At 37.8% G+C, this 26,519-nt stretch overlaps 1 protein-coding gene across 6 annotated transcripts in view; it reads left to right on the forward strand.

Annotated features, from left to right (window-relative positions):
• The window catches only part of LOC139976172 (uncharacterized), a 30,499-nt gene extending 4,368 nt beyond the window's left edge, over positions 1-26,131 (forward strand). Inside the window, exons 1-5 of one of the 6 annotated variants that reach the window (XM_071984675.1) lie at positions 3,130-3,484; positions 17,530-17,691; positions 21,588-21,929; positions 22,740-23,138; positions 25,397-26,131. In XM_071984675.1, the coding sequence (XP_071840776.1) occupies positions 3,343-3,484; positions 17,530-17,691; positions 21,588-21,929; positions 22,740-23,110 (1,017 nt within the window). In that variant the 5' untranslated portion in view covers positions 3,130-3,342 and the 3' untranslated portion in view covers positions 23,111-23,138; positions 25,397-26,131. Of the gene's footprint in view, positions 1-3,129; positions 3,485-6,959; positions 7,016-11,620; positions 11,902-17,529; positions 17,692-21,587; positions 21,930-22,739; positions 23,139-25,396 lie in introns of those variants that run through there. The other 5 variants (XM_071984677.1, XM_071984678.1, XM_071984680.1 and 2 more) reach the window with 5 other exon arrangements.
• The last annotated feature ends 388 nt before the right edge of the window (positions 26,132-26,519 follow it).

The following is a 26,519-nucleotide window of genomic DNA, read 5'->3' on the forward strand; positions in this document are numbered from 1 at the left end:
GATGCTGCAATCGGTCAGAACATGGATTTTGTTGTTTGCTTTTCCGACTGACCATGAAAGAAGAATTTTTGGAAGTAGAAAGAACAAGATGGAGATCTAATGAAAAAATCTGTGTAGCCTAGGCCCATAGCCATAGTAGTACTAGTATAATACGAGTAATGTACAAGCAATGCGAGAATTTTACGTTCAGACTGGTTTTTAAATTTGTCATTACTTTCATGGTTATTCTCTCTCGTTTTACGATTCACAAATTCGATTTCATTTTGCCAGCTCTCCTAATCATATGCATGGCAGTTTCAGTCGCATAAATAGCTATCCTAATTCCTAGCTATTGTATGCCTAGCCTAAAATGTATAACTTTTAGTTTAATGTAAAAGGGTGGGCTAGGCATAACGTAAAGCCCTAATCCTAAGTTAAGCCCGAAGTATAGGTTAGGCCTGGGCTTAGTTAGGCCTGGACCATTCTTGCTATTACTACAACTGTTATAGCACATAGCATAATATGGCACAGTATAAGGCCCAATTAAACTAGGCCTAAGGAAAACAAAGTAGCCTAGGCCTAAACTAGTTAGGCTAGGACTATACTCATTGGCTACTTGTGGGTTGTGTACACATACAGGCCTAATTATATAGACCCTTTTAGTATGCCATAAACAAGTGCCCAAATGGGCTTTGTTAATATTGGTTAAACGGTCTTGGTTTGAAATGTAAATTGTCAGCATTGGCCTAGCCTATTTAGGCTAACATGAATTCAGCCTAATTTTTTCTCCTTCTAGGCCTTGGTTTAATTTGGATGCAGTCAACTATCCTTTATCATAGTAGCAGGGGGCCTAGGCTACATTTCAAAGATCACTAGGCCAAGGCTATGGTACTGGTAGCCTAGCCTTAGTTATGCTTATTGCAAAGACTACCCTACACTCTTGTCTTGGTCACTGAACTGTCTTAAGAGCCCTGTCACCACATGTTGATAAAGAAATGTTCAAAATATTGCGTAGGCCTAGCCTGGGCAATGCACGGTTTCGGTTGACTGTAAAAAAGCAAGACTTGATCCGATTTGAAAATTCAGTGTTAACTGGTATTTTATTAAAAAGCAAAACTTTCTGTGCATTCCAATGAAATGCAAATTAAGAGGGGGGGGGGGGGGGTATGATACACCTTTGAACACATTATAAATGCACTTATGACAGAAACTCATTGCATTACTGTCAGTAACTCCTTACTCCACTAATTGACACCCACATTGACCATTGAAGTTAAAAGAAATCTTTAGACAGTAAATTACAACTCCCTGAAAATTTCAGGACTTTGTTTACAAATCAAAGGTATAATCAAAGATATATTTAACACTGATCAAGCTACTGGGATGAAGAAATTGAGAAAAGGGGCAGTACCAACCATTTCATGGACAGGCCTAACCCCAAAAAGCGAAGAGCCCCAAAGGATAGAAGCATGGTCCTTGATAAGGTTCAATTGGAATCAAGGAAGCAAATGCTGCTCATTGACCACCAATATGCTTCCCTATCACATAAAAGTCACAGTTAGAAGACTGTGATAAAGACGAACCTGGTGAGTGACTATTAGACTAATATCCAGTTCCTGCAACCACAGCAATTAAGTCTTTGTTTTAATCAATGCACTTGTGTGTTTGAAACTTTCAAATGGACACTCAGTTGCAGTTGGTTAAGATATAAGGTTTTACCTTCATCATGGAGAGTTGAGGGAAATCTGCCCCATCATCTGAATAATGGACTCAAGGATAGCAACAAATCATGATTTGATAAAAATTTTGAGCAAGTAAATATCTGGCAATTTGAAAGTTTGTATTATTTTTTTACATATTATTTAAGCTGTTTAGCTTATATGAGTGTGTTTGTATGCATGCATATGTGTGATTTTCTTGCTTTACAGAACAGCTCCATTTTGATAAGCTATGTAACGTGGAAACCTGCCAATCATATGTTTGAAATAGGACAGGCTGAAACGATTCTTAAATGAAAAGCTTAACGACTTCTTGCATTTTTATACATCACTGTTCAGGTAAGGCCAGTAAGGGCAGTATGAAGAATAATTAACAATTAATAATTATCATTATGGCCATTTGCTGTCTGCATAATAACAAACTGAATGATGTCATCAGCCCTGTGCTCAGTTGACAACACTGACAAGTAGGCACACTATGTCAGTGTGATCCATGAAACCTTATTAAGGACATGACCGTATAGTATATATGTTAATGGAAAATACATAAGCTACAACATACACCAGTATTCAGTTTTTGTTGCAGGTTTTTTTTTTCTCGACAGACCCATTCAATCTGTTGCACCTACTATAGCCTAGTACTACATTCCTGAGAAATTAACACCACAATATCAGTCTTAGGTTTGCCCACAGACTCCCAACTATTGCTAACTCCTACACTCAAGTATATAGTTTAGTTTAGTAGAAAAAAAAAGACCAGGAGAGACATTCAAGTCCCCATTAAGGACCCTAAGGCTATATGAGAGGAATAAAACCGAGGACATCAAATGTCATACCCAATTACAATGCTTAATGTACTCATCCAAAGTATTCTTAAACCCATTCACACTACTTGCAATTCAACCTTCTCAGGCAAACCATTCCATCCATTCACAACCCTTGTATAAGTTGTATTGGACTTTAGAGAAAAAGTTATGCCGAATATTAATCCTACTATGTAACTTCTGGAGTTTAATACAATGACCTCTGGTCAACTACTTTTGGCAAACCTGAAAAGATCAGTGAAGCATAAATTGTCATTTTATGTGTAGGCCTACCTACTCTATTTAATTGAAGGATCTATTAATGTAGGCCTGATGCTATAGTTGTGCGTCTGTAATCTAGCCTAGCCAGGACTGTGATGTGTGCTTTTCGTTAGTATGACTAAAGTAGGACTAGTACTAGTAGTATGAGGCGTAAAAGTGTAATGACAGGTTTTCAGCTAGTTTTCTGTGCATTTCAGGTGTGAAGATAAACGTAAATGTCATTAACTAACGCATACTCTAATTCATTACCTGATATCCATTTTGTTCCTCGTATGCCTGTCAAAATCTGACATTCTGAGTCGCTTCGTTTGTTCGCAACGAGTACAGTGTGCAAAGCTGCTATATATTGTGTGTGGTGTTTTTCGTGTTTCGCGCAACTGGTAACGACAACTGGACCTATTTTGATGCCCATGGTTTGCGTGTGACGTCAAAAATCGCCAGTTGGCCAAACTCTCTCTATATACGGCTCTGTTCAGCACCAGAGCCGTATATAGAGAGAGTTTGGCCAACTGGCGATTTGTGACGTCACACGCAAACCATGGGGATCAAAATAGGTCCAGATGTCGTTACCAGTTGCGCGAAACACGAAAAACATCACACACGATAGTATATCAGCTTTGCACACTGTGCTCGTTGCGAACAAACGAAGCGACTCAGAATGTCAGATTTTGAGAGGCATACGAGGAACAAAATGGATATCAGGTAATGAATTAGAGTATGCGTTAGTTAATGACATTTACGTTTATCTTCACACCTGAAATGCATAGAAAACTAGCTGAAAACCTGTCATTACACTTGTTTATTTTACGCCTCATACTACGAGTCCTACTTTAGTCGTACAAACGAAAAGCACACATCACAGTCCTGGCTAGGCTAGATTACAGACGCACAACTATAGCATCAGGCTTACATTAATAGATCCTTCAATTAAATAGAGTAGGCCTACACATAAAATGACAATTTATGCTTCACTGATCTTTTCAGGTTTGCCAAAAGTAGTTGACCAGAGGTCATTGTCTTAAACTCCAGAAGTTACAAAGTAGGATTAATATTCGGCATAACTTTTTCTCTATAAGTCTAATACAAGGGTTGTGAATGGATGGAATGGTTTGACTGAGAAGGCTGAATTGCAAGTAGTGTGAATGGGTTTAAGAATGCTTTGGATGAGTACATTAAGCATTGTAATTGGGTATGACATTTGTGTCCTCGGTTTTATTCCTCTCATATAGCCTTAGGGTCCTTAATGGGGACTTGAGTGTCCCTCCTGGTCCTTTTTTCTACTAAACTAAACTATATACTTGAGTGTAGGAGTTAGCAATAGTTGGGAGTCTGTGGGCAAACCTAGGACTGATATTGTGGTGTTAATTTCTCAGGAATGTAGTACTAGGCTATAGTAGGTGCAATAGATTGAATGGGTCTGTCGAGAAAAAAAAACCCTGCAACAACTGAATACTGGTGTATGTTGTAGCTTTTGTATTTTCCATTAACATATAAACTATACGGTCGTGTCCTTAATAAGGTTTCATGGATCACACTGACATAGTATGCCTACTTGTCAGTTCTTATCTGTTGCAGAGCTCTATAAACCAGGCAGTTGTTAAAACATCCATTGGGCGACCCGCACAGTCTACCAGCCCTTACCGAAATGCCAGATCTGGCTTTATATCTGGTTTAATCTGGCCAGATCAAGTTTTATCTGGCCATATAAAGCCAGATATAACTGGATATAGAGTCAATCCAGATATGCAGATAAAGTTTTATCTGGCCATATAAAGCCAGATATGACTGGATAAAGAGCCAATCCAGATATGCAGATCAAGTTTTATCTGGCCATATAAAGCCAGATATAACTGGATATAGAGTCGATCCAGATATGCAGATAAAGTTTTATCTGGCCATATAAAGCCAGATATAACTGGATATAGAGCCAATCCAGATATGCATATCAAGTTTTATCTGGCCATATAAAGCCAGATATAACTGGATATAGAGTCAATCCAGATATGCAGATAAAGTTTTATCTGGCCATATAAAGCCAGATATAACTGGATATAGAGCCAATCCAGATATGCAGATAAAGTTTTATCTGGCCATATAAAGCCAGATATAACTGGATATAGAGTCAATCCAGATATGCAGATAAAGTTTTATCTGGCCATATAAAGCCAGATATAACTGGATACAGAGTCAATCCAGATATGCAGATAAAGTTTTATCTGGCCACATAAAGCCAGATATAACTGGATATAGAGCCAATCCAGATATGCAGATAAAGTTTTATCTGGCCACATAAAGCCAGATATAACTGGATATAGAGTCAATCCAGATATGCAGATAAAGTTTTATCTGGCCACATAAAGCCAGATATAACTGGATAAAGAGCCAATCCAGATATGCAGATAAAGTTTTATCTGGCCATATAAAGCCAGATATAACTGGATACAGAGTTGATCCAGATATGTAGATAAAGTTTTATCTGGCCATATAAAGCCAGATATGACTGGATATAGAGTCAATCCAGATATGCAGATCAAGTTTTATCTGGCCATATAAAGCCAGATATAACTGGATATAGAGTCAATCCAGATATGCAGATAAAGTTTTATCTGTCAATATAAAGTCAGGTATAACTGGATATACATCATGTTTATCCAGTTATACTTGACTTTATATTGACAGATAAAACTTTAAGACTGTATGCTCTTACATAGTGTATTTTCATAGAGATTTACATTGCACTATATTGTGGTACTGCACTTTGCATATATATTTCAATAGTAAATCACTTACAGTGTATACACTAAGTCAAAGGGGGAATATCTATCTCTATCTGGGTTGCTAGGCAACCACAGGGTCTTAGCTTGAAACAGGATGACTCAGAGGTTGATTAAGTGTGAAGGCCACTTTTGAACAATGGACATATGTGTTTTGATACTCTAGGAGTGAGATAGGAAAGGGAGCTATGTGTACACTAGTGTCCACATGGTAGGAGTAAAGAGAAGAAGGAAGTTTAACAGAAAGGATTGGTACATTAAGAAAAGGTGATGGAGATTCATAAATAATATCCTATTGATGTCAGGACATTGGCAAAGGTTTCTATAGTAAACTGAACAGTCAGAAGTAAGGAAGAAGTTTTTGGAACGGATGGCAACAAGGAATATATTTTGGGACTGAACTTCGATACTGAATGGAACATATATCGCCCTCCTGGAACTTATTTATTAAAGCAAATATATTAAATAAAAGAATAGCACAACGCAATTTAGTATCAACATCTACAGGACCACAGACGAATAAAGAACTCAACCTTCAATTATTATTTTTGAACAGCAGTCATTTTATGACCATAGCAGTCGGATTAGGTAACAGCAAGGAGCTTGCAGATTACATATTTCCACTTTGTTCCAATCCAGTTGAGTTCTAGAACACAGCTGTGTTTATATTTTGTGTGTGTCTTGCTCTCTGCATGGGTCTCCGTACCAGAACAGAGATAACTGATCACGCTGGAAAGTTAATATCAATGCTAGTCCAGTTTTGGCCACTTATTTCCTATTTGATTGACATTTTAGCCAGATATATTTTTTTATATCGGTCATATAAAAGTTTATCTGGATTTTCTTTATATCAACCAGATAAAGTTGTATCTGGCCCAGATATGGATGGCAAAAAAATTAGCCAGATAAACTTTTATATGGGCCATATAAAAGTTTATATGGATTTTCTTTATATCAACCAGATAAAGTTGTATCTGGCCCAGATATGGATGCAATAACATTTAGCCAGATCAAATTTTATATGGGCCATATAAAAGTTTATCTGGATTTTCTTTATATCAACCAGATAAAGTTTTATCTGGCCCAGATATGGATGCAATAAAATTTAACCAGATCAAATTTTATATGGGCCATATAAAACTTTATCTGGATTTTCTTTATATCAACCAGATAAAATTTTATCTGGCCCAGATATGGATGTAATAAAATTTAACCAGATCAAATTTTATATGGGCCATATAAAACTTTATTTAATATCAAGTTATATCTGCCCAATTTTTTATCTGGCCAGATATAAATTCCAGATCTGCAGCAGATCTGGCCCAGATTGAAATTCCAGATCTGGGCCAGATCTGGATTTTTATATCTGGCCCAGATCTGGGATTTCGGTAAGGGAGGCACTGCATCGCAGAAGCAAATTGAAGTGTGTGATACCTTCATCTTATGAGAGTGGGATGGTGTAAGTGTGGCCTCTGTTTATTTGGCTTCAAGTCTTTGTTTTCTTGAAAGCTGAGACGATCTTTCAGTGGTTTCACACTGACCTTTGCACTTGACAATTCATGTGTATTTGCCAGCTCAGGAGGAAGCCAGATTTTAATTACATTAACCAATGCTGACTTTTTTTGGACATGTGGTACATCTGCAAGAAGGTGCAGGAAGCCGTTGGAGTTGCATGGATGTGGAATCTTGTTGATAGTCTGGCAGTCTTATCCACAGATTATCCCAAAGCTTCTCCACATTGCCACATTCAGAACTTACTGTATTGCATTGAAAAACTTGAAAATTGCAGGAATCTAACGAAGCACCCATCAAGGGATTTTGTTTGTATAATTATTGAAAGCTGTGACCTTCTGATGTGACAGATTAATGTGAAATATAGGGCAGTAGATTACCTTGTAAATGAACCTTGTCATTTGTTTGATTGTATCTAATGTTTGCAAAATTTAAAGTTGCATGCTACCAATTGAAACATAATTCTTTCTCTGTTAATGGGATATAAATACTTCTCCTTAAAGGGTGTGAAGACTCCCGCACAAAGAAACGTCTCATGCCCGTTATCTGACCTAGTTTCGAATGAGGTGTAACAGAAGTGTTAGACACCACCATTGATCCCAGAAAATACACACACAGCTTGCTACCATCTGTAAATAGACATTAGTGTACAGTCAATACAAACATCACGGTCAATACCCACAACACAGTGCACATAGCAGCGTGGACATCTCAGGTCTAGATAAAAGATAACAAGGTATCAGGTTTCATTACTGTCTGCATTTTGTAGCGACACGAAAAAAAACTTCACTTGCAAGCAACGGAAAGTAAACTCTTTCAGAGCGTGACACACGGTTTAGGGCGAGTCTTCAATGCCTTTAAATATACTGCATCGGTTGTTGTCACTTGATCATTTGCTTATGTGTGAGCTAAACAGCTTAAATAATATGTAAAAAAATAATACAAACTTTCAAATTGCCAGATATTTACTTGCTCAAAATTATTATCCAATCATGATTTGATGCTATCCTTGAGTCCATTATTCAGATGATGAGGCAGATTCCCTTCAACTCTCCATGATGAAGGTAAAACCTTATATCTTAACCAACTGCCATTGAGTGTCCATTTGAAAGTTTCAAACACACAAGTGCATTGATTAAAACAAAGACTTTATTGCTGTGGTTGCAGGAACTGGATTTCAGTCTAATAGTCACTCACCAGGTTCGTCTTTATCACAGTCTGCTAACTGTGGCTTTTCATGTTAGGAGTTTTTTCTACAGAGCACACGTCACCTTTGATTTGTAAAAAAAGTCCTGAAATTCAGGGAGTTGTAATTTACTGTCTAAAGATAATTTTGAAAGATTTTTTTTAACTTCAATCGTCAATGTGGGTGTCAATTAGGGGAATAAGGAGTTACTGACAGTGATGCAATGAGTTTCTGGCATAAGTGCATTTATAATGTGTTAAAACTTGAAAGGTGTATCATACTGCATCCCCCAACCCCCCCCCCCTCTTAATTTGCACTCTGTCGGAATGCACAGACAGTTTTGCTTTTTAATGAATGCCAGTTAACACTGAATTTTCAAATCAGTTCAAGTCTTGCTTTAAAACAGTCAAATGAAACCGTGCATTGCCCAAGCTAGGCCTACGCAATATTTTGAACATTTCTTTATCAACATATGGTGACAGGGCTCTTAAGATAATTCAGTGACCAAGACAAGAGTGTAGGGTAGTCTTTGCAATAAGCATAACTAAGGCTAGGCTACCAGTACCAGTACCATAATTAGCCTTGGCCTAGTGATCTTTGAAATGTAGCCTAGGCCCCTGCTACTTTGATAAATGATAGTTGACTGCATCCAAATTAAACCAAGGCCTAGGCTATACTTTTGAAGAAGAAAAAATTAGGCTGAATTCATGTTAGCCTAAAAAAGCTAGGCCAATGCTGACAATTAACACAAACCAAGATCATTTAACCATTTGGGCACTTGTTTATGGCATACTAAAAGGGTCTATATGATTAGGCCTGTATGTGTACACAACCCACAAGTTGCCAATTAGTATAGACCTAGCCTAACTAGTTTAGGCCTAGGCTATTTGTTTTCCTTAGGCCTAGTATAATTTGGCCTTATACTGTGCCATATTATGTAATGTGCTATAACAGTTGTAGTAATAGCAAGAATGGTCCAGGTCTAACTAAGCCCAGGCTTAACTTATGCTTCGGGCTTAACTTAGGATTATGGCTTTACGTTATGCCTAGCCCACCCTAAACTAAAAGTTATACTTTTTAGGCTAGGCATAGCCTAGGCATACAATAACTAGGAATTAGGATAGCTATATGTGCGACTGAAACTGCCATGCATATGATTAGGAGAGCTGGCATAATTAGAAGTCGAATTTGTGGATCGTAAAACGAGAGAGAATAGCCATGAATGTAATTACAAATTTAAAAACCAGTCTGAACGTAAAATTCTCGCATTGCTTGTACATTACTCATATTACACTATGGCATGGGCCTAGGCTACACAGACTATTTTCATTAGATCTCCATCTTGTTCTTTCTACTTCCAAAAAATTCCTCTTCTTTCATGGTCAGTCGGAAAATCAAACAACAATATCCATGTTTTGACCGATTGCAGCATCCCCGGCACCATTTTTTTCATAATTTCTTACTTTTTTCGTGTACACAAACGATAGTCTATACACTGTGAGTATGCGTGTCGCCTGCTATAAAGTTTTCAAGTGGACCTATTTTACCACCCTGTGTGGGCGTTGTCCCTCTCGACCAATCCAAATCGGTTACATGGTTGGCCAAACTCTCTCTATATACGGCTCTGATAGTTTCCAATGCCAAATCTACGGCTTTGTTAATTTGCCTACAGGTTCGCCCTCCCTTCGAAAATCCCTCTCTGTACGCGCCTGAATAAATACTAATACAAACAGCCAACCAGGATCATGTAACCAGTGCACATTAACTGATCAAACAAGCTAGTGAGCTATACTATACCCTTATAGAAAGGTGGTTTCCAGGTACTGGAATTCCAAAGATGATGTTAAAAGGTAAAAATGCTGACATCCTACAGGTTTCTCACATCATTGCTCGCTTCATTGCCTCGATAAGTTTCTGTTACAATTTCAATCGGGTTTTCACTTCTGGAATGTGCCCTGATGCTCTTAAAACCGCTGAAAAAAACAAATTTGCAAGACAATACTATCGCTGAGAACTACCGGCCAATCAGTCTATCACCCTAATAAATTTTCAGACGCAATCTTTGATGTCAGTTTTACATATAGTTCGGTCATTTCAGTATGTTACTTGCCTGAAAGCCCAGTCAATCTTTCCTTATTTTCCACGCACAATTTGCAGATTTGTCGAAAAATGTCAATGCCGGTGTCAAACTCACAAAAGATATGTCATGGTATTTCAAAGTAACTTACCAGACTGTTTTTTCTTTCTATTTCACTAAACTATTTGATGACCATATCAAGACATGGGATCTCAAAATAAAGGATGTTGAGAAAACTTTACAGCAGCTTACAAGGCCTGGGAAGTGTCATTTCCAACGATCTAGGAGGCCTTTTTAGCTAAAAATTTTGGGTACGCTGCGCGCCAACTCATGGTGGCGCTCCGCTTAGATAGTAACAAGACGCCCTCCCAGAAAATGGTCTAGCCCCCCCAGCGCCCCACCCCACTGAAAAAATCCTGTCTACGCTACTGGTACCAAGTGTCAAGTACATACAGCACATACGTGTCAGTTTGGAAGACGTGAAATATGACACTTGAGTTTGTCAAATTGGCTGTATTTAAGTATGAATTTGAGATTATTTTCTATACAGCATGTTTTAAAAGGGCATTGCTTTGCACGAGGTAACAAAATGATGCTGAAGTTACCCTTCGTTCCCTTTACAAAATAGCTTTCGTATAGATGTATACCTAGTTGGGTCGTTAGTTTTATATCTCTTGGACTGTAAAGTAACCTGTCATTTTGCTCATTAACACAATGATTATATGTCATTACCTTCTTTCAGAGGTTTGAGTTTTATACAAACTTATGCAAAAAAACAACAAAACAACACAGAAGTCCATGTAGGCTACAATTATAGAAACTCCAGGATTAGAAGCGTAGGTACCTTGTGTGAGTTTAATGCATTGAGAAATGAAAATGAGAATGAAAAGAATAATTATCCATTGTAAACCACAGTCTTCCATCACTGGGAGACTGTAATCATGCAAGAATGTCTGTGTTACGTCAAGTGAATTCTTATGTGGTTAAAATACACTTAACAAACTGGAAAGAGAACAGATATGACTAAAGCAGAGTAATTGACATCTACTGTTATAGTTTATTAGATCAAATCTGGCCGCTATATAGCAGCCAGCTGTGCAATTTCCAAAGCCATAAACATATTACTAAAGGTTTCGCACTGACAAATTGTATACCCACAGGTGTGTTTTGAATCTTACCATTTGAATACAACTAGTATAATATATTAAACATCTTGCTGGTAGTGTATCCCTATGTGATAGTGTTCATCATTATACAAGTACGAACCGATGGTATGCTCTCCCTGTGTTTATGATGAACACTATCAATGTATATTGCAGTCTATAGCCTATAGATACATCAAGTGCAGTAGCTTTTATATATAACAGAACTTTATCGTGGTATCTACAAGATTTTTAATGAGTGGCAAGAAGGTATTACATTTTGGGACAATTAGGGAAGTACATTTGGAGATTGAGACCTGATTGAACCACAAATTCAACAGTTCTGGAAGTAGAAAGGGAGGCCACTTCGAAGCAGGAATTGATCTTGATGGCTTAAACTAGACGAGTAAGTCGAGTGCATTTAAAAGGTAAAATTCTACAACTCAGTCAACCTGCCCGCAGCAAATATTGCCGCATACTAACATAAAAGTGTAATATTCAACCACTTGATGTATTTCCCGGTGCCCTTTAATTTGTGTACACAAATTTGGGTGGTGTCTTGCTTGGTTCGATTTTATTAAATTTAGTTAAATTATTCATAGAAATTTATTTTTACATTAGGCAGCTCTGGTAAAAGCCTGTCTCAGGCGTTTTATACGTTAGAAACCCCAATAAAGTACTATCCACGGTCGATCACACCTCAAAGTTCCCCAATAAGTCCTAAGTGGCTTCCTGAGCCAAAGTGACACAATTAGAATACCAGCCATAACATACAGTCAGTGTGCTAGCCCGGTTTCATTTACACGTTTGAGGACGGAAGGTTTGATGGTCCCGATCAGAAAAGGGCACAGGGGGTCTGGGGAATGAATATACATGAAATTTTCTTTTTTTTCCAGGGGGCCATTTTGGATTCTGGCCGCCATCTTGGAAGTGGGTGGCCCAAGCAACATACCATGACCATCATCTGTTTCAGTGAGCTCGGAAACACCTTAATTGACCCCTCATTTGTTCATCTCCGATTTTTACAGCCAGATATATGACATTTCCTTTCTTTTCTGGCGGCCATCTTGGATTTTGGCCGCCATCTTGGAAGTGGGCTACTCAAGCAACATGCCATGATCATCATCTGTTTTAGTGACCCCGGAAACACCTGAATTGACCCCTCATTTGTTCATCTCCGATTTTTACAGCCAGATATATGACATTTCCTTTTTTTCTGGCGGTCATCTTGGATTTTGGCCGCCATCTTGAAAAATCGGAACCGATAAAGTGGGTTCCACGGATAAAATCGAAAGATAGATCGAAAAGAAACTCCATGCCAAATTTGGTACTTTTGTTCGGCCGGTAACGTTAAGCCTGAAAATTGTTGCTAAGCCACCTGACTATCTCCCCAAAGATCTAAAAAGAAATGCCAATATTTATCCGTCAAATATCTATTTGAGTCGAAAGGAACAGTAAATGGGAAATATTCCCATGAGCATTACTTAGTTGACGAATCAAGACGGAGCATTACAATTAAATGTAGTCAACTTGGGTAAGTGACATTTCACTACCCGACAAGTTGCATTGTTTAGTTGAACATACCTGTATGAGAGAAAAGACTTCACTCTGTCCATATTCTCCATAACTTCTGTCATACCTACATGTACTATCAACAGATCAACTGTTTCGAATTTCTCACTGTTGATAATTATTTATTAACTTACAGTATTTATCACTAACTACCCTTAAAGGATGTGTCCGTATTTACTTCTAGGTATAATTGCTCTGATAGATTAAATCTTGGCTTCCATAGTATAGCGTTTAGGCTCATCTTTCTTAGTTTAATATACTTCACTCACATAATTTAATCATATCAGTGTAAAGTTTATCACCAAAACTCAAACAAACAACACCCCAAAACAATCTTGAACTTGTATGAAGAAAATATTTGTATTGATTACCTCTGAGTCCCTAAGACACTAAAGAGTCTTCATTAAGTTTGTTAGTTTTGTAGTACAGGGGACTTTGCTCGCTCAAGAGAAGAGAGAACTATGTCGTTATGCAGACAAAATAAGAATCTGTATTTTATATCCTGGAACACCGTTAGTTTTTGCTGCCTTGAAGGTAACACCCAATTCTCTGTTTCAATGAGCTGAAAATAACCAAAGACCGCAAGGTGTTAGAATTACGTTGGCTTATCACACCTAATCATTCACTGTCATACAGCCTGGTGATGAAAATGAACCGCAAAGATAAACAAGAGAGACCAAAATATCATGCATGAAAACGTTAAAATTGCCTTGAAAATGCTAAGATCTTTTTCTACAATTTTGCAGCCATTCATCATTTTGCTGCAAAATGTTTTAATGTTTCATTTTATCACGATTTTTGTTGGTAATTATTTGATCATGTTGCAGCACAATGTGGCATTTCCTCACTTATTAGATTGAAGTAATTTTGTTACAGTTTGTACAATATAGGATATTTAAAACCGGACAATTTTAAATCATTTTGTTGAAAACAGCTACTATATTTACAAAAAGGTGAACACTCCGATGGCACCTTAACATTTCCACATACTCATGGGATCCATTAAGTTTGGTAACCAGTAGTACAATGAATAATTTGGTTGTATTTTGGGTCAGATTGTTACTACTCTTGTAAGCCGCGAGCTATTATTTTAAGCCAAAGCACGTTGTTAGGTTACTCTTCTCACGTATTGTTAGACTTCTTTGTTACCTTACGTTCCTTCCCCTGAGCTATTCTCCCTTTTTTAATTGTTAGACATTATTTACAATTGTTATTTTCCGTAAATCTGGGTTCAGCAATGTCTTCACGCAGTAAACGCAAGGGTCTCAATTGTTCACTATTCAGTCCCGGTAGAGCATGGTATGGCCACAATTATGTCCAAAATGCCGGGCTAGAAGGGATCTTTGCCTGGTGTGTGTTCATCCAGTGTTAGCCTAGTCAGTGGCAAGAGCATAGGGAAAGAGAGATGGGCCATTCTCTGGAAAATGAAACTGGCATGAAAAAACTAAAGTGTTCATCAGGACCAAATGTTATACTTTTTGTTTTAGGGGGATACCTCAAGTTTTCTGTTTCATATTTTTTTCATTAAAATTACAACCATAACTTACAAATTTGCATAAATTTGCATTATTGTAAGTTTTAGCCAAAATTTGTAGTTTTTAACTGTATATTTGTTTTTTCTACATGAGTATCTAGAAACAATATTTCAGTTATCAACTATCACATGGAGGCAGTTATACATGGGTTCATTTATTTCATTCCTAAAGCGGAGGTTCCTGATCTTCAATTCTTCGTTAATAATGGGTGCTAATTAGCATAATTTTGCTGTCACACACGTGACCAAAATAACGCAAAAGTTTTCATTAAAAAGTAACTGATGTGCCTAATGATGTCCACACTTGATATGCAACCGTTCTTGGTACAGACTGTTAGTTCTGCAAAATATCCAGTCAAATAATTATTCCTACGATTACTTAATAGTCTCTAATTAGTCGTCACACACGTGACCGATGGTCACGTGTGTGACATTTATTCATGAAAATGCAGAATGTCACACACGTGACCCAACAATGTCACACACGTGACCCTCCAAATCATGGCAGTAAAACTGTTTTAAAGTAATTCCTATGGAATATCAACATCAGTGCTGTTCTGTGGTCACACGTGACCCAACAATGTCACACACGTGACCGGATTTTTTTAGCTTATATAGTATTATGCTAATTTTAAGAAGTGAAATATTGAGGTGAAATGTCTTGTTAGAATGGAAACACATTCAGGTAGAAACATGAGAAATTAGGGTTATTCAGCCCTGTTAGAAACTGAGGAATTTGCCAATGTTTTTTTGTGCAATAAAGCCAGTTTCATTTCAAGTCACACATGTGACCGACCTTTATATGACCTCTACCAGCACATGAATGTTCTGATTTTGGCTAAGCTATATGGTTTTCTAAAAGAGTCCCCTAGTGCATACTTAAGTACTACAATACAATTTCTTTACCTAAAAGTAGTTACTTAGTGGTAAAGTGCAAATCTCCCCATTTTTCCGTCACACACGTGACCGAGAATGGCCCTGACACAGACAGGACCATCTACATCCAGTCGGACCGTAGTACCAGAACCAGAGCCTCAAGAGCAAGCATCGAACCCGGTCCGAGTTTCCAAACTGACCACTACAGGAGAAAGCGTGGCTCGACAAAAGTCGACGATGCCCGTGGACGTATCCTGGTATGATAGATTTGAGGACATCTCCGTGAAAAGAAGGTAGACAGCCTTCCCAGCGAAGGCAGACAGGGCCATCAGAGTACCCGACATTCCTATCTAGGTGCCCAGCTATCCCCAGAAAGGGAAGCAGTAACTCCAAGTGGAACAGGGTTCATCATCTTCGCGGTATTTTTAAAGATTCAGCTCAGAGAAAGTTGGAGCAGATCATAGTGGATTTAGATGTGGCAGCCCGACAGTGATGAAATTTACGTCCGTTTTCATACTTTTGGCTGACACCACCAACAGCTGCCGGAGGATGAGGCTCAGGTTTCGAGAAATGAAGCGGTACAGAATCTATGGGGTCAAGGAGAGAGAATGTGGTGTTATCCATTCGGTGGCCGTCTTTTTAGGAGAAGTCAAGGATGCTGGCTTTGGCGTTCCTCGGTGAGGATCTTTTTCAGGGAAACTTACAGCAGCAGCTTCAGGAGGAGTTTTCTTGAAGAGTGACTTTGGATACTTCAGAGTTCAGAGCAACAGAGGTATAGAAAGGTCCATATTGACCTAGAGAATACCGACCTTCCAGAGGAGGCAGAGGGATGCTTCAGAGAAGCGTGTCAAGAGGGTATCTCCTAAGCAGGGCCAGAGGAAGAGCTGGTCCCGGATCGAAACCATGGGGAGGATCCAGAGGAATAGGCAATAGAGGAGGTGCAAACCCGACAAGACGGGACAGTGCCCGCTCCTCAACGAGAGCGACGATCACCGCCTGGTCCTACGGGTGCCCACATCGCCTCGCCAAAATCACAGGTGATGGGGGGGGGGGGTGAGAGATTAACAGACTACCCTCAGCAATTGGCAATTATGGGCGTGGATCAGTAGGTGATGAGAAAGGTATCCGAGGGATACAAGATAGTATTTACCTCCAGTCCGTCTTTCGGGGATGGAGGAAGGGTAACACTAACACCCACAGATCCCGCCCAGAGCTTGGTATTAGAGAGGAAATGGAAGCTTAGCTGGAAGAGCAGGCATTCGTAGAGGTATCGGGAGAGACAGGTTTACTCTCCCATCCTCATTCTTTCTAAATAAAAGAGAGGCCAAATATTTCCGTATGGAAACCCTAACACTCATTATTCCACTACACATGTTGAAAGGGAGTATGTAGCTGTTTTATTAACAATCATTCACAAGTGCCAAATGGTTGAGTAATTACACCTACAAAACCTGGTTAGGCGATGAATACAGGTACTGTTACATGATGAATATGTTAGATATTACCGTAGTATTAATGAAATGTGCATCCTTGTGCGACGCACCTCTGACAGAACGTTACATCAGAGACGTTAAAAAGTCAGTCATGGGTGAGGAGAATGCTAACCGTATGATGAATGCATTTTACATATATATATGACTCCTGAGGTATTATGACGTTATGTGACGTGTATATTCATCTTAACGTGTTGACTTTCATTTTTATTTTAGTGTGGCTTAATGTTAATGAAACAGGAATGGCACACAATTGAAAAATTGTCTGTTTTTTTCTACATACTCGTAAATTGTTGATGATAAGGATGTTAAAGACCATAGCAGAATAAAGGTAACCCATGGAAACGGTAAAAGCAAACTAAGCTGTATCAAGAAAGAAAAAAGCATGAGTTCTGAAAATGTTAGACTTCTGTATTTTCATTAATCATAAAAAAAATTTCATAGCGTTATATTTGTCAACAAGTCAATTGTTGAAGACTAGAAAATACTACAGAAGATGTTAGCTGTGTTAATGATGAGGTACGTGAATCGGAAGGAATTGAGGATATAATCATGTGTTTTTTATATTTTATATACAACAGACATATTAAAGAAGACAGCAGATAACTACACAACCAGTCCTTTCATCAACGTACAGTATCAAACAGTAGTTATGGAGAATTGGGTTACGTGCACCCTTGGTGTATTTCTTGCCTTGTTTTGTTCCCGCTGTGAATCCAGTGGTCGATTTGGACAATATTCAGGTATAGTATGTACTCATTAAAGCATGTTTGAACAGGCTTCTCATATTAGCTTCCAATTTTGCTTTTTAATGAATCCTGTCAACAAAATATCTTTCTGAATGTGTTGGAATAAACAACATGCATAAAATAACAACGTCTGTTGGGAGCGATAATAACAATATAATACAATGTAAATATAAATCAAATAAAGCAGCAGCATGTATGAAAAATCACAACATACATGACAACATATATATAGCAAGTGACAGTATTACCGATAAGACTATCAATTATTGCCAACAAGTTAACATATGTTGATCAACGTCTTTTGTGCAAGACTAAGAACATGATGTACACTCAATTGCAGCCATGTAATGTCTAATGAAGGACAAAAATTGTACGATGAAATAGCACTTTGGTAGAGTTTCTCAAGATAAGTATCAAAATTGATAATCAGAGGAGACATGAAAACCTCGTTCACATGAATGACTGCAGAAGAACTATGTTTATGGAAGTTAATCAGGACGTTCTCATCAAGTTATGAGGGCTTTTGCTGCAAAAATTATAACGGCATTGTGGATAAAAATTGTATCACTTTTGCTTGGATAAGACATTAGCAATTAGAGTCAATCGAGATATCACATCCGTAACTAAGAATAGTGTTCACATTGCTCACTTAATTTTGTTCACGGAACTAAGAATATGTGTTCACAAGGATGTTCTCATCACGTGAGACAAAACTGTTGAATAACCAATGACAGCAGTCCTAAGTTGAATGTAAAAACCTTGTTATATATAAGAGACCAGATTAGAAGGGGCCAATCTGTGAAAGCTCTGAACTATACATGTTACTAAATATAGTAGTACAACGATTAGTTCAACATGCGTCACATAAAAAAACAGAAATGATGACGTCTTTTTCAAGAGGGTAATGAAAGTCACCACTACATGTTTCAGATGAAGAAGTCGTCCTTCAAGAAGAACATGTGTCTTTGATTGTCTTTGCTGCACATCCCATACAAAAAAGTCCCATAGGATTCCTGTATATGGAACAGGATTCCTTCCAAACGTACAAGAATCCTTCATACTGTATGCATACAGGATTCCATGATGCATGTACAGGAATCCTTCATAAGCATGCAGGATGTGGCCAAATCCTGGCATAAATCCTGCAGGATCCTGCATAAAATCCTGCAGGATCCTGCAGGATTTTATGCAGGACTTTTTTGTGATGAGGCACCCAAGCTAAATGCTGACCTCATATTGTGTCATATTCTACGGTTTACGTCATATTTTATACGTTTTACGTTATACATTTACGTTTACTTTTACTTCATACATTTACGTTTCATGTCATATTTTATGTTTTCACTTTTTAAAGAAATGCTGCACTCAAACCCAAATGCTTACTTGCACTTCTATACGAATCCAAACATCCTACGCCAATGAATGACCTCGGAGGGGGGGGGGGGTGAGGGTGGATGGTGCCAAGTTCCCCTGATATTGTTTATATCTGATACAACCTTCATGACATAATTCACCCTTAGATTGTTTAAACCGTTGATTCTCTGTACCAAAAATTAATCAAAATATTATACTTTGAATCATTTTATCAGGTAACCGCTCTGATTGATATAATATTTACTCAAGGTTCAGTTTATAGATGGCACCTTTTGTAAAGGCAAGTCGCATACTCCACACAATCTGATATGTTTTCTTAAGTGATAGTATGCCCTCTCAATTGGAACATTGGTGGCACTGCACTTGATAATTTTTGAGTAAATTTCCATTTTCCATTTAAATATAGATTGATAACAGATGGATAAACGAATTGTTTCTTCTCGCGCAGATATAATCATCGATTAATTTCTGCTAACATTGAACTGATGAAAGTATCAGATAAAAAAAAACACAGAATTACCTTATTTTAAGTCATTCATACTTCGTCCCATTGAATATTCATATTATACATCTGATTGAGCATGTGTGACCTTCAAAATTTCGGTTCAAGTTGAAGACAAATTTTCCGATCTATTATTGCACGTCAGTTTACTGAAGAAGGCTTCCTTCTTTTCAATTATTAAAATTGTTCGCCGGGAATTTAGCAGCTTAAAATATCGCACAAGCTTACTATGTTTAAGCAAGATCATGTGTATTTGTTTACTCTTATTCTGTATGAATACTGTACAAGCTCCCTGTGGCTTGTGGGATATGAAGGAATAATTCTGAGTACCTCCATAGACGAGGGGCTATTGCATCACAAAATCGGAAGTAATTAAATTGTGGGAGTGAGAAGGCATGTAAATTGAATGAGCGAGGGATCCGTACACGTGCACAGAGGAGACGTCAGATCTTCTGCTTGTGTAAGTCAAAATAGCCCCCTTTTAGGCCTCCCTGTCACATTGCCTCATGTGATATTGAAATTAAAGTGATATAATGGAGATGATGAAGTCCAGGTTACACTGCACAAGATCTATACGGATTGCATACAGTATACAAAAACCAATATAAACATTGAAGTGAAAGGGTACAACGACATGTAGTTTGGACAAAAAGATAATAGCTTGTGTTGAAGCCGGGATGTGTTATTAACACAACATCCCTGGTTGAAGTATAATTAAGGGGTAAGTCTTGGCAGACAAAAAAAATTTAAACATTTCAAACTAATAAGAAACAGAAGATTTTAAACAACAATGAAAAGAAACCGGGGAATGAATGGGACTAAGGGGATTTACAGATTAATTACCCTCGCTCATTAGTCCTAAGCTGGAAAGATTACCCAGCTAAGGTTGGTGGATTTACCGATTAATTACCATGGCTCATCAATGTTAAGCTGGAAAGAGTACCCAACTAAGCTTAAGTTTGATTTGATACTTTTACTAATTTCACATCTTTTCCGAACGGATATACAGATTGCATACATGTGATATATAGCTCATGCTGTCCCACGAGGTTACGTCCATGGAGTAGTTCATTGTCAATGTGGCAAATAATTAAGTTATGTTAGTTAGGGGTTGAATACCGTTCCGACCCACCCCCCCCCCCTTTCTGACAACCCCCCCTTTCTGACAAGTATTGAATTTTGGGCTCGAAAGTCACTACACGGTAAAAAGAATATCGGAAAATGGTTCAGCTTTCTGTGGCCTCCTCTCTTGAACCAAATCAGGGATCTCCCTCCTTTGTGGCCCCTACACACCTCCCCCTCCCCAATCAATAACAGTGTAGCACTAATGAGACATGCCTGATATGCGTCTGATATCTATAGTGTCTTTGACTCCTGAGACTTGTATTAGTCTTTGTATAATATACCAGCATTCAATGAACCAGTCCATGTTGTCCTGATTCGCTGGTCAATAAAATTCTAACATAATGCCTTTCTTTCAAATATTAATACTAAAATGAACATAACTCATCCGTCTTACGAGGTTGTTAATATTCTTCTACTGGAGAACTTCAGTGTTACTGTATACTGAACGAGACTTACTGCAGTAGTATTACAGTAATGTACCAAAGATGCATACTTCTGACTTCATACTATTACTACAGTAGTATTAATGTGTTATACTAAGTACTGTAGTAAGTATTAATGTAATGAAAGTCCTCCTGTGCACTAAGAGCTTTGGAATCCATCTTATATGATTTGCCGAACAAACAAGCAGTAACGTTACCACATTGTAATTGAAATGCTTACGTCATTGATGACGTAGAGCCAGAACATTAATACACTCACCGTGCACACTACAGAAGTATTAATGCCCTGAAAGTGGCAAACTACTAATTAATTTCTATTACTGTAGTATTACTGTGTTAACGAATAACGTGTGATACGATACTGTAGTTAAAATAGGATATAACAAATATTCTCTTTCTCATCTGTTAAAATTTATATTGTTTTCTTCCTATTATTTTGAATTCAGGGAGTTACGTTTCGCACGGAGAGATAACCAAAGCCACAGCAATAAATCTAACATGCATAGCACTATATGGAACTCGGTTTACTCTAAGCTGGAAACCGGTGCACGAAGACTCGTGGAATGCGTCTTTAATTACGTCATTCGTTATCAAGTACAGTAAACGAAAGGATATCGAATACAGTAGACCAAACAGGCAAACAGTAATAACGTTAATACGTACTGAGTGGAACGCTTATGAAATTGACGAAGTAGAACCAGAGGAAAACTACATGGTTATCATGTCAGCCCATCGACTTAATGGACCGGATCTTATATCGAATACTATTATACTAAACACCGGCAAAGGTAACGAATCCATATACCGGTACTGTATTTAATGGCTCACACTCACACACGCATGTTTGTATTACATTCAGACCGAGGACCCCATTGTATTTTCCATTGTTCAAATCCACGTACCCTGACGTTAACAATACCCCATACAATAGAATTCTTCTGAGGACGTGGTGATTCTTTAGAAATCACAACCGAGGACCGGGAATTCTTTTGTTCAAGTCCTCGGTCAGATAGAAAATCAAACACACACATACATACATGTATATATATGTTTATATATGTTGAGACTAGTGGAACACTAGTAGTTGTTACTCAGAGTTTCAGGCGTTGAGCGATCATCAGACAGCTGTCAACTGTCAGACAAACAGACAACTGTCTATATATGTGTATATCTACATGTACGTATAGTTTGGATCAGTTTGGTCCCACATTCACATAATTAAGATATGAATCATGTTATATATCGATTACCTGCTTTTTTCTACAATGAATTCATTTGCACTCTCCTTCCTATAATAACCTAATGGCTATCAACCTTATAGAGCGGTTGAATATAGTCTGATACGTGCACAAATAAAAGAAAAATAGCTCTGTTTAGAGTTTTTGAGAGTTCTAAACTTAACATTTGCTCAATACGTTATCAGTGCTATCTTGCATGTGCTCTATTGACTTTACATATTTACCCGGGCTCTAAGAGAGATACTAATATACTGTATGTTCATGACATTCACTTTCCAGCCTATATTGCTTAATATTCATATATAATATTTGAATATGCATGAATCATTTACCAGACGATTTTCATTCTTCCTTTAAAAGATGTTCCTGTCGGGAAGTGGTTCATTCTTTCCATTGTGATGCTTCTTTGGGTGTTGGCCATTTTGCACTTTCTTCGCACCTGGCGCAAGAAGATGACCTTACGGCCGACCTACGACGTCAGCTCTAACCCTAGGTCACCGTATGAGGTCATGGAACCATGCCATTCTAATTCATATACCTACTTGCATACTCAACGGTCAAATTCTTACACTCCAGAACTCTCTCATCAATCCAGTGGATCCAACCTCCACTGCTCATCCAAGTCTCACCTTTCCCGCTCTTTCAATGATTTGCATACCATTATTCCCGAAGACACACCCACCATAAATGACATTCCTTCATCGTCTGGTCCCTCCTACTGCAGGACATAGAGGGTACTGCGGGAGGAACCATGTTGAGGTGATGGGTTCAAACTCTTTTCTTTCTTATCAACACATACTATTGCAATATTTAGGATACTCATATCATTTTAAAGCCTGAGATGGATGAGATGTGTGTGTATGTGTGCGTAAGTCTTTTTGTTAACCTTTTGCCAATTTTTTTGTACATTGTACGTGAAACACATAAAGAGTACAGCAGCTCACTTTAACACAGCAATAGATCTAATGTGAAGAGAAGCGCATTTAATGTGAAATTTCATCAGCCTGCTGTTAAAATCATGGTTTTAAGGTTGAAGAGCGACGCAATCAAAATGTTCACAGTAATGCACTTAATATCCTTGACCTTTGATAAACCACAGTGGAAACGCTTCATATCACATACAAATACATAGTACATGCAGATTACTTCTTGTAATTGACCACACTATGTAACTTTAGACAATTTCTATTGCATAATCAACAGTTCAAACGGGTCAATCATTACAAAATTTAATATAGTTTGGACTTTTATTTGGTATTCGATTTTCAAGATTAGGAACCTTCAAATTGTTTCACTTTTTACAAGTTCTGTGGTCATGAGTATTGATTTGATTCTAAGAGTGAGGTGGTGTGGGGGAGGGGGTCAGACAGGGGTTAGAAAAGGACCATGGGTGCAATGAAGGCATTCCCCTGCTTTTCTTTTAAGTTCTGCTATGACGTATGTGTGCTTAATTAAACCATGCAGGACGTGTAGCGTAATTGAATGTGGGTGTGTTCAATAGTAAATGGTCATATAAGGTACACGTGTTGATGCAACACTAACCAAATATTTTGCATGATTGGGAAACTAAAAACTAGGTATATATATATATAGATATATATATACATATATATCTATATATATATATATATATATATAAATATATATATATATATATATATATATATATATATACATGTACATATACATATATACATACATACTGTACATGAGTTGTAAAATCCAGAACAGTGAAAAATGAATGTTTTCCTTCTTGAAATTGAAATGTTACATTATTGTCAACATTTTGTGATTGTCATTCAATGTTAAAGCTTAACAACCATCATTAGTAAGCACGTATTATGTGAGATTGAAAAATCCATATAGCCTTCCCATAGAACCAGGTGGCGTATTAAGTGGTTATGATATTTTATTGTTGAAAGTCTCAACAAGTCTCGACAAGGTTTTACAGAGTACCTTAATTATAAAAATAAATTATTTTCTATTTAAATTTTTTCTAAATTAGTTGAGGCTTGTTTTCATTCCACGCACCGTTATCACTTTGCAATAATTCACATCTGCCATTGTTGTACTCAGCATGTGTCATGTGACCACTATAATATGACGTCATGGCTTTGCTGTACTCAGAATGTTTCATGTGACCACTATAATATGACGTCATGGCTTTGGTTTACTCAGAATGTTTCATGTGACCACTATAATATGACAACATGGCTTTGGTTTACTCAGAATGTGTCATGTTACCACTATAATATGACGTCATGGCTTTGGTTTCTCAGAATGTTTCATGTGAGGACTATAATAAGACGTCATGGCTTTGGTGTACTCAGAATGTTTCATGTGACCACTATAATATGACGTCATGGCTTTGGTTTACTCAAAATGTTTCATGTGACCACTATAATATGACGTCATGGCTTTGGTGTACTGAGAATGTTTCATTTGACGACTATAATATGACGTTTTGCCTGATATCCATAGATAGTTGCACATTATAGTCATGCATTAGGTGCCGGTGTGTACACCTTCCGTATGATGGCGATGCAGGAATTTAATAAATTGTGCAACAGTTTTAATTTACTCTAGTAGACTAATGTACACCACCTGCACCATGTCCACTGATATGTAAAGCTAAGTGCAGGGTGCTGTTCTGACAACGCTACGCTTTTAGAGACTATGTAAAGATTAGTATTGACCGAATATGGTATTAAATAAATAAGTAAATATTACATGTGATCTTATGTGATAATTTTCTGTAATTGTAATTAAAGAACTCTTTGAAATGGACACCATACGTACATTCACAAGTCTGAAGGGATAATCTTGGTTAAATGAGTTGGATAAAGTTAGCCTTGTTTCCAATAATATTTATGCATCAGCAAGGGGTGGGGTTTGCTTGGAGTTTCAGAAGTGTAAGAGGAAGCCATTCTTCCAATTTGTTTACTACAGTATTACCCTATATTTCAAAAAGATGAATGCATTCTTACCACGGCAACCTAATGCTTTTTTTTCTACAGAATATGAGCCTAAAGGGGTTAGCATGTCCGAGGGCTTCCTGGTCAGCCTGTTGCTTATTGGTTGGATGGCGACTATTACTATGTGTGTTCGTCAGGTCAATAAGATTGGCAATGCCGTGACATTTAAGGAGCGATTTGTTGGTTTCCGTAGACGAAAGCCGCGTAACCTTTCGCGTGTGATTATTGTGAAGAATTCAAAAGATAGTTGTATAAACACAGGTCGGACAAGTTTAAGTGCAGCACCTTTGGCGAAGGCTGAGGAGTTCACTGAAGACGACGTAAGATTGGTGGAGGTGAAGGTAGATCTACAAGAAGAAAATGCATGAGTGTTTACTTTAGCTACTCACAGATCTCTCTGAGGGGTTCTCTCAAGATGAATGGTTATGACGACGCCCTAACAAAGGGAGTAAAAGCGGATTACTCCCGGGGAACTATCGCTTTTAGAGAAGACATGTCTCTCAGAGCCTGGACAGAGGAAAAAAAAACATGTTTCTCAGAGAACAGAGGGAAAAAAACATGTCTCTCAGAGGACAGAGGGAAAAAAACATGTCTCTCAGTGGACAGAGAAGAGAGAAAGACTTCTATTAAATGACAAATGACAACAAGATGTCTACTAATGAGTAAGATGTCCGTTCAAGTGATACAGAGGTCCGGACAACATATTGTTTAGAAGACAGAAGAAAGACATGTTGTTGTTTTGGAGAACGAAGTGAAAATAAAGGTCTTTAATAAAAATTTTTAAAAAAGCAAGAAAACAAAAGATATATTATGATACATAGTAGAAACAACAAGAAGATGTCTCACAGAGGACAGAAAGACAACAAGATTTCTTGAAGAGGAAAGAAATCTTTTAGAGGACAGAGAGGAGAGAGACATTTCCGATGATGGCGAATGGCAAATTCTTTTGTGTGTCTGCATGTGTACAAAGTTAGCAACGTTTTTAGTAGTTTGTAGTTTTCTCTTAATGTTCAATCTTCACATGGAATATTGGGAAGGGTGGGGGGGGGGGGAAGCTGGAGTGGCCCATTTCTGTGTTAGGGCTGTAAATTGCTGTAATTTTTAGCTCCTCTTTAATATTTGGGTATCCAGAAGCTTTATTACCTGGTTGCGTATCTCGATGTAC

This window comes from Apostichopus japonicus, chromosome 11 (genome assembly GCF_037975245.1).
Source record: "Apostichopus japonicus isolate 1M-3 chromosome 11, ASM3797524v1, whole genome shotgun sequence".
NCBI classification, from domain to species: Eukaryota; Metazoa; Echinodermata; class Holothuroidea; order Aspidochirotida; family Stichopodidae; genus Apostichopus; species Apostichopus japonicus.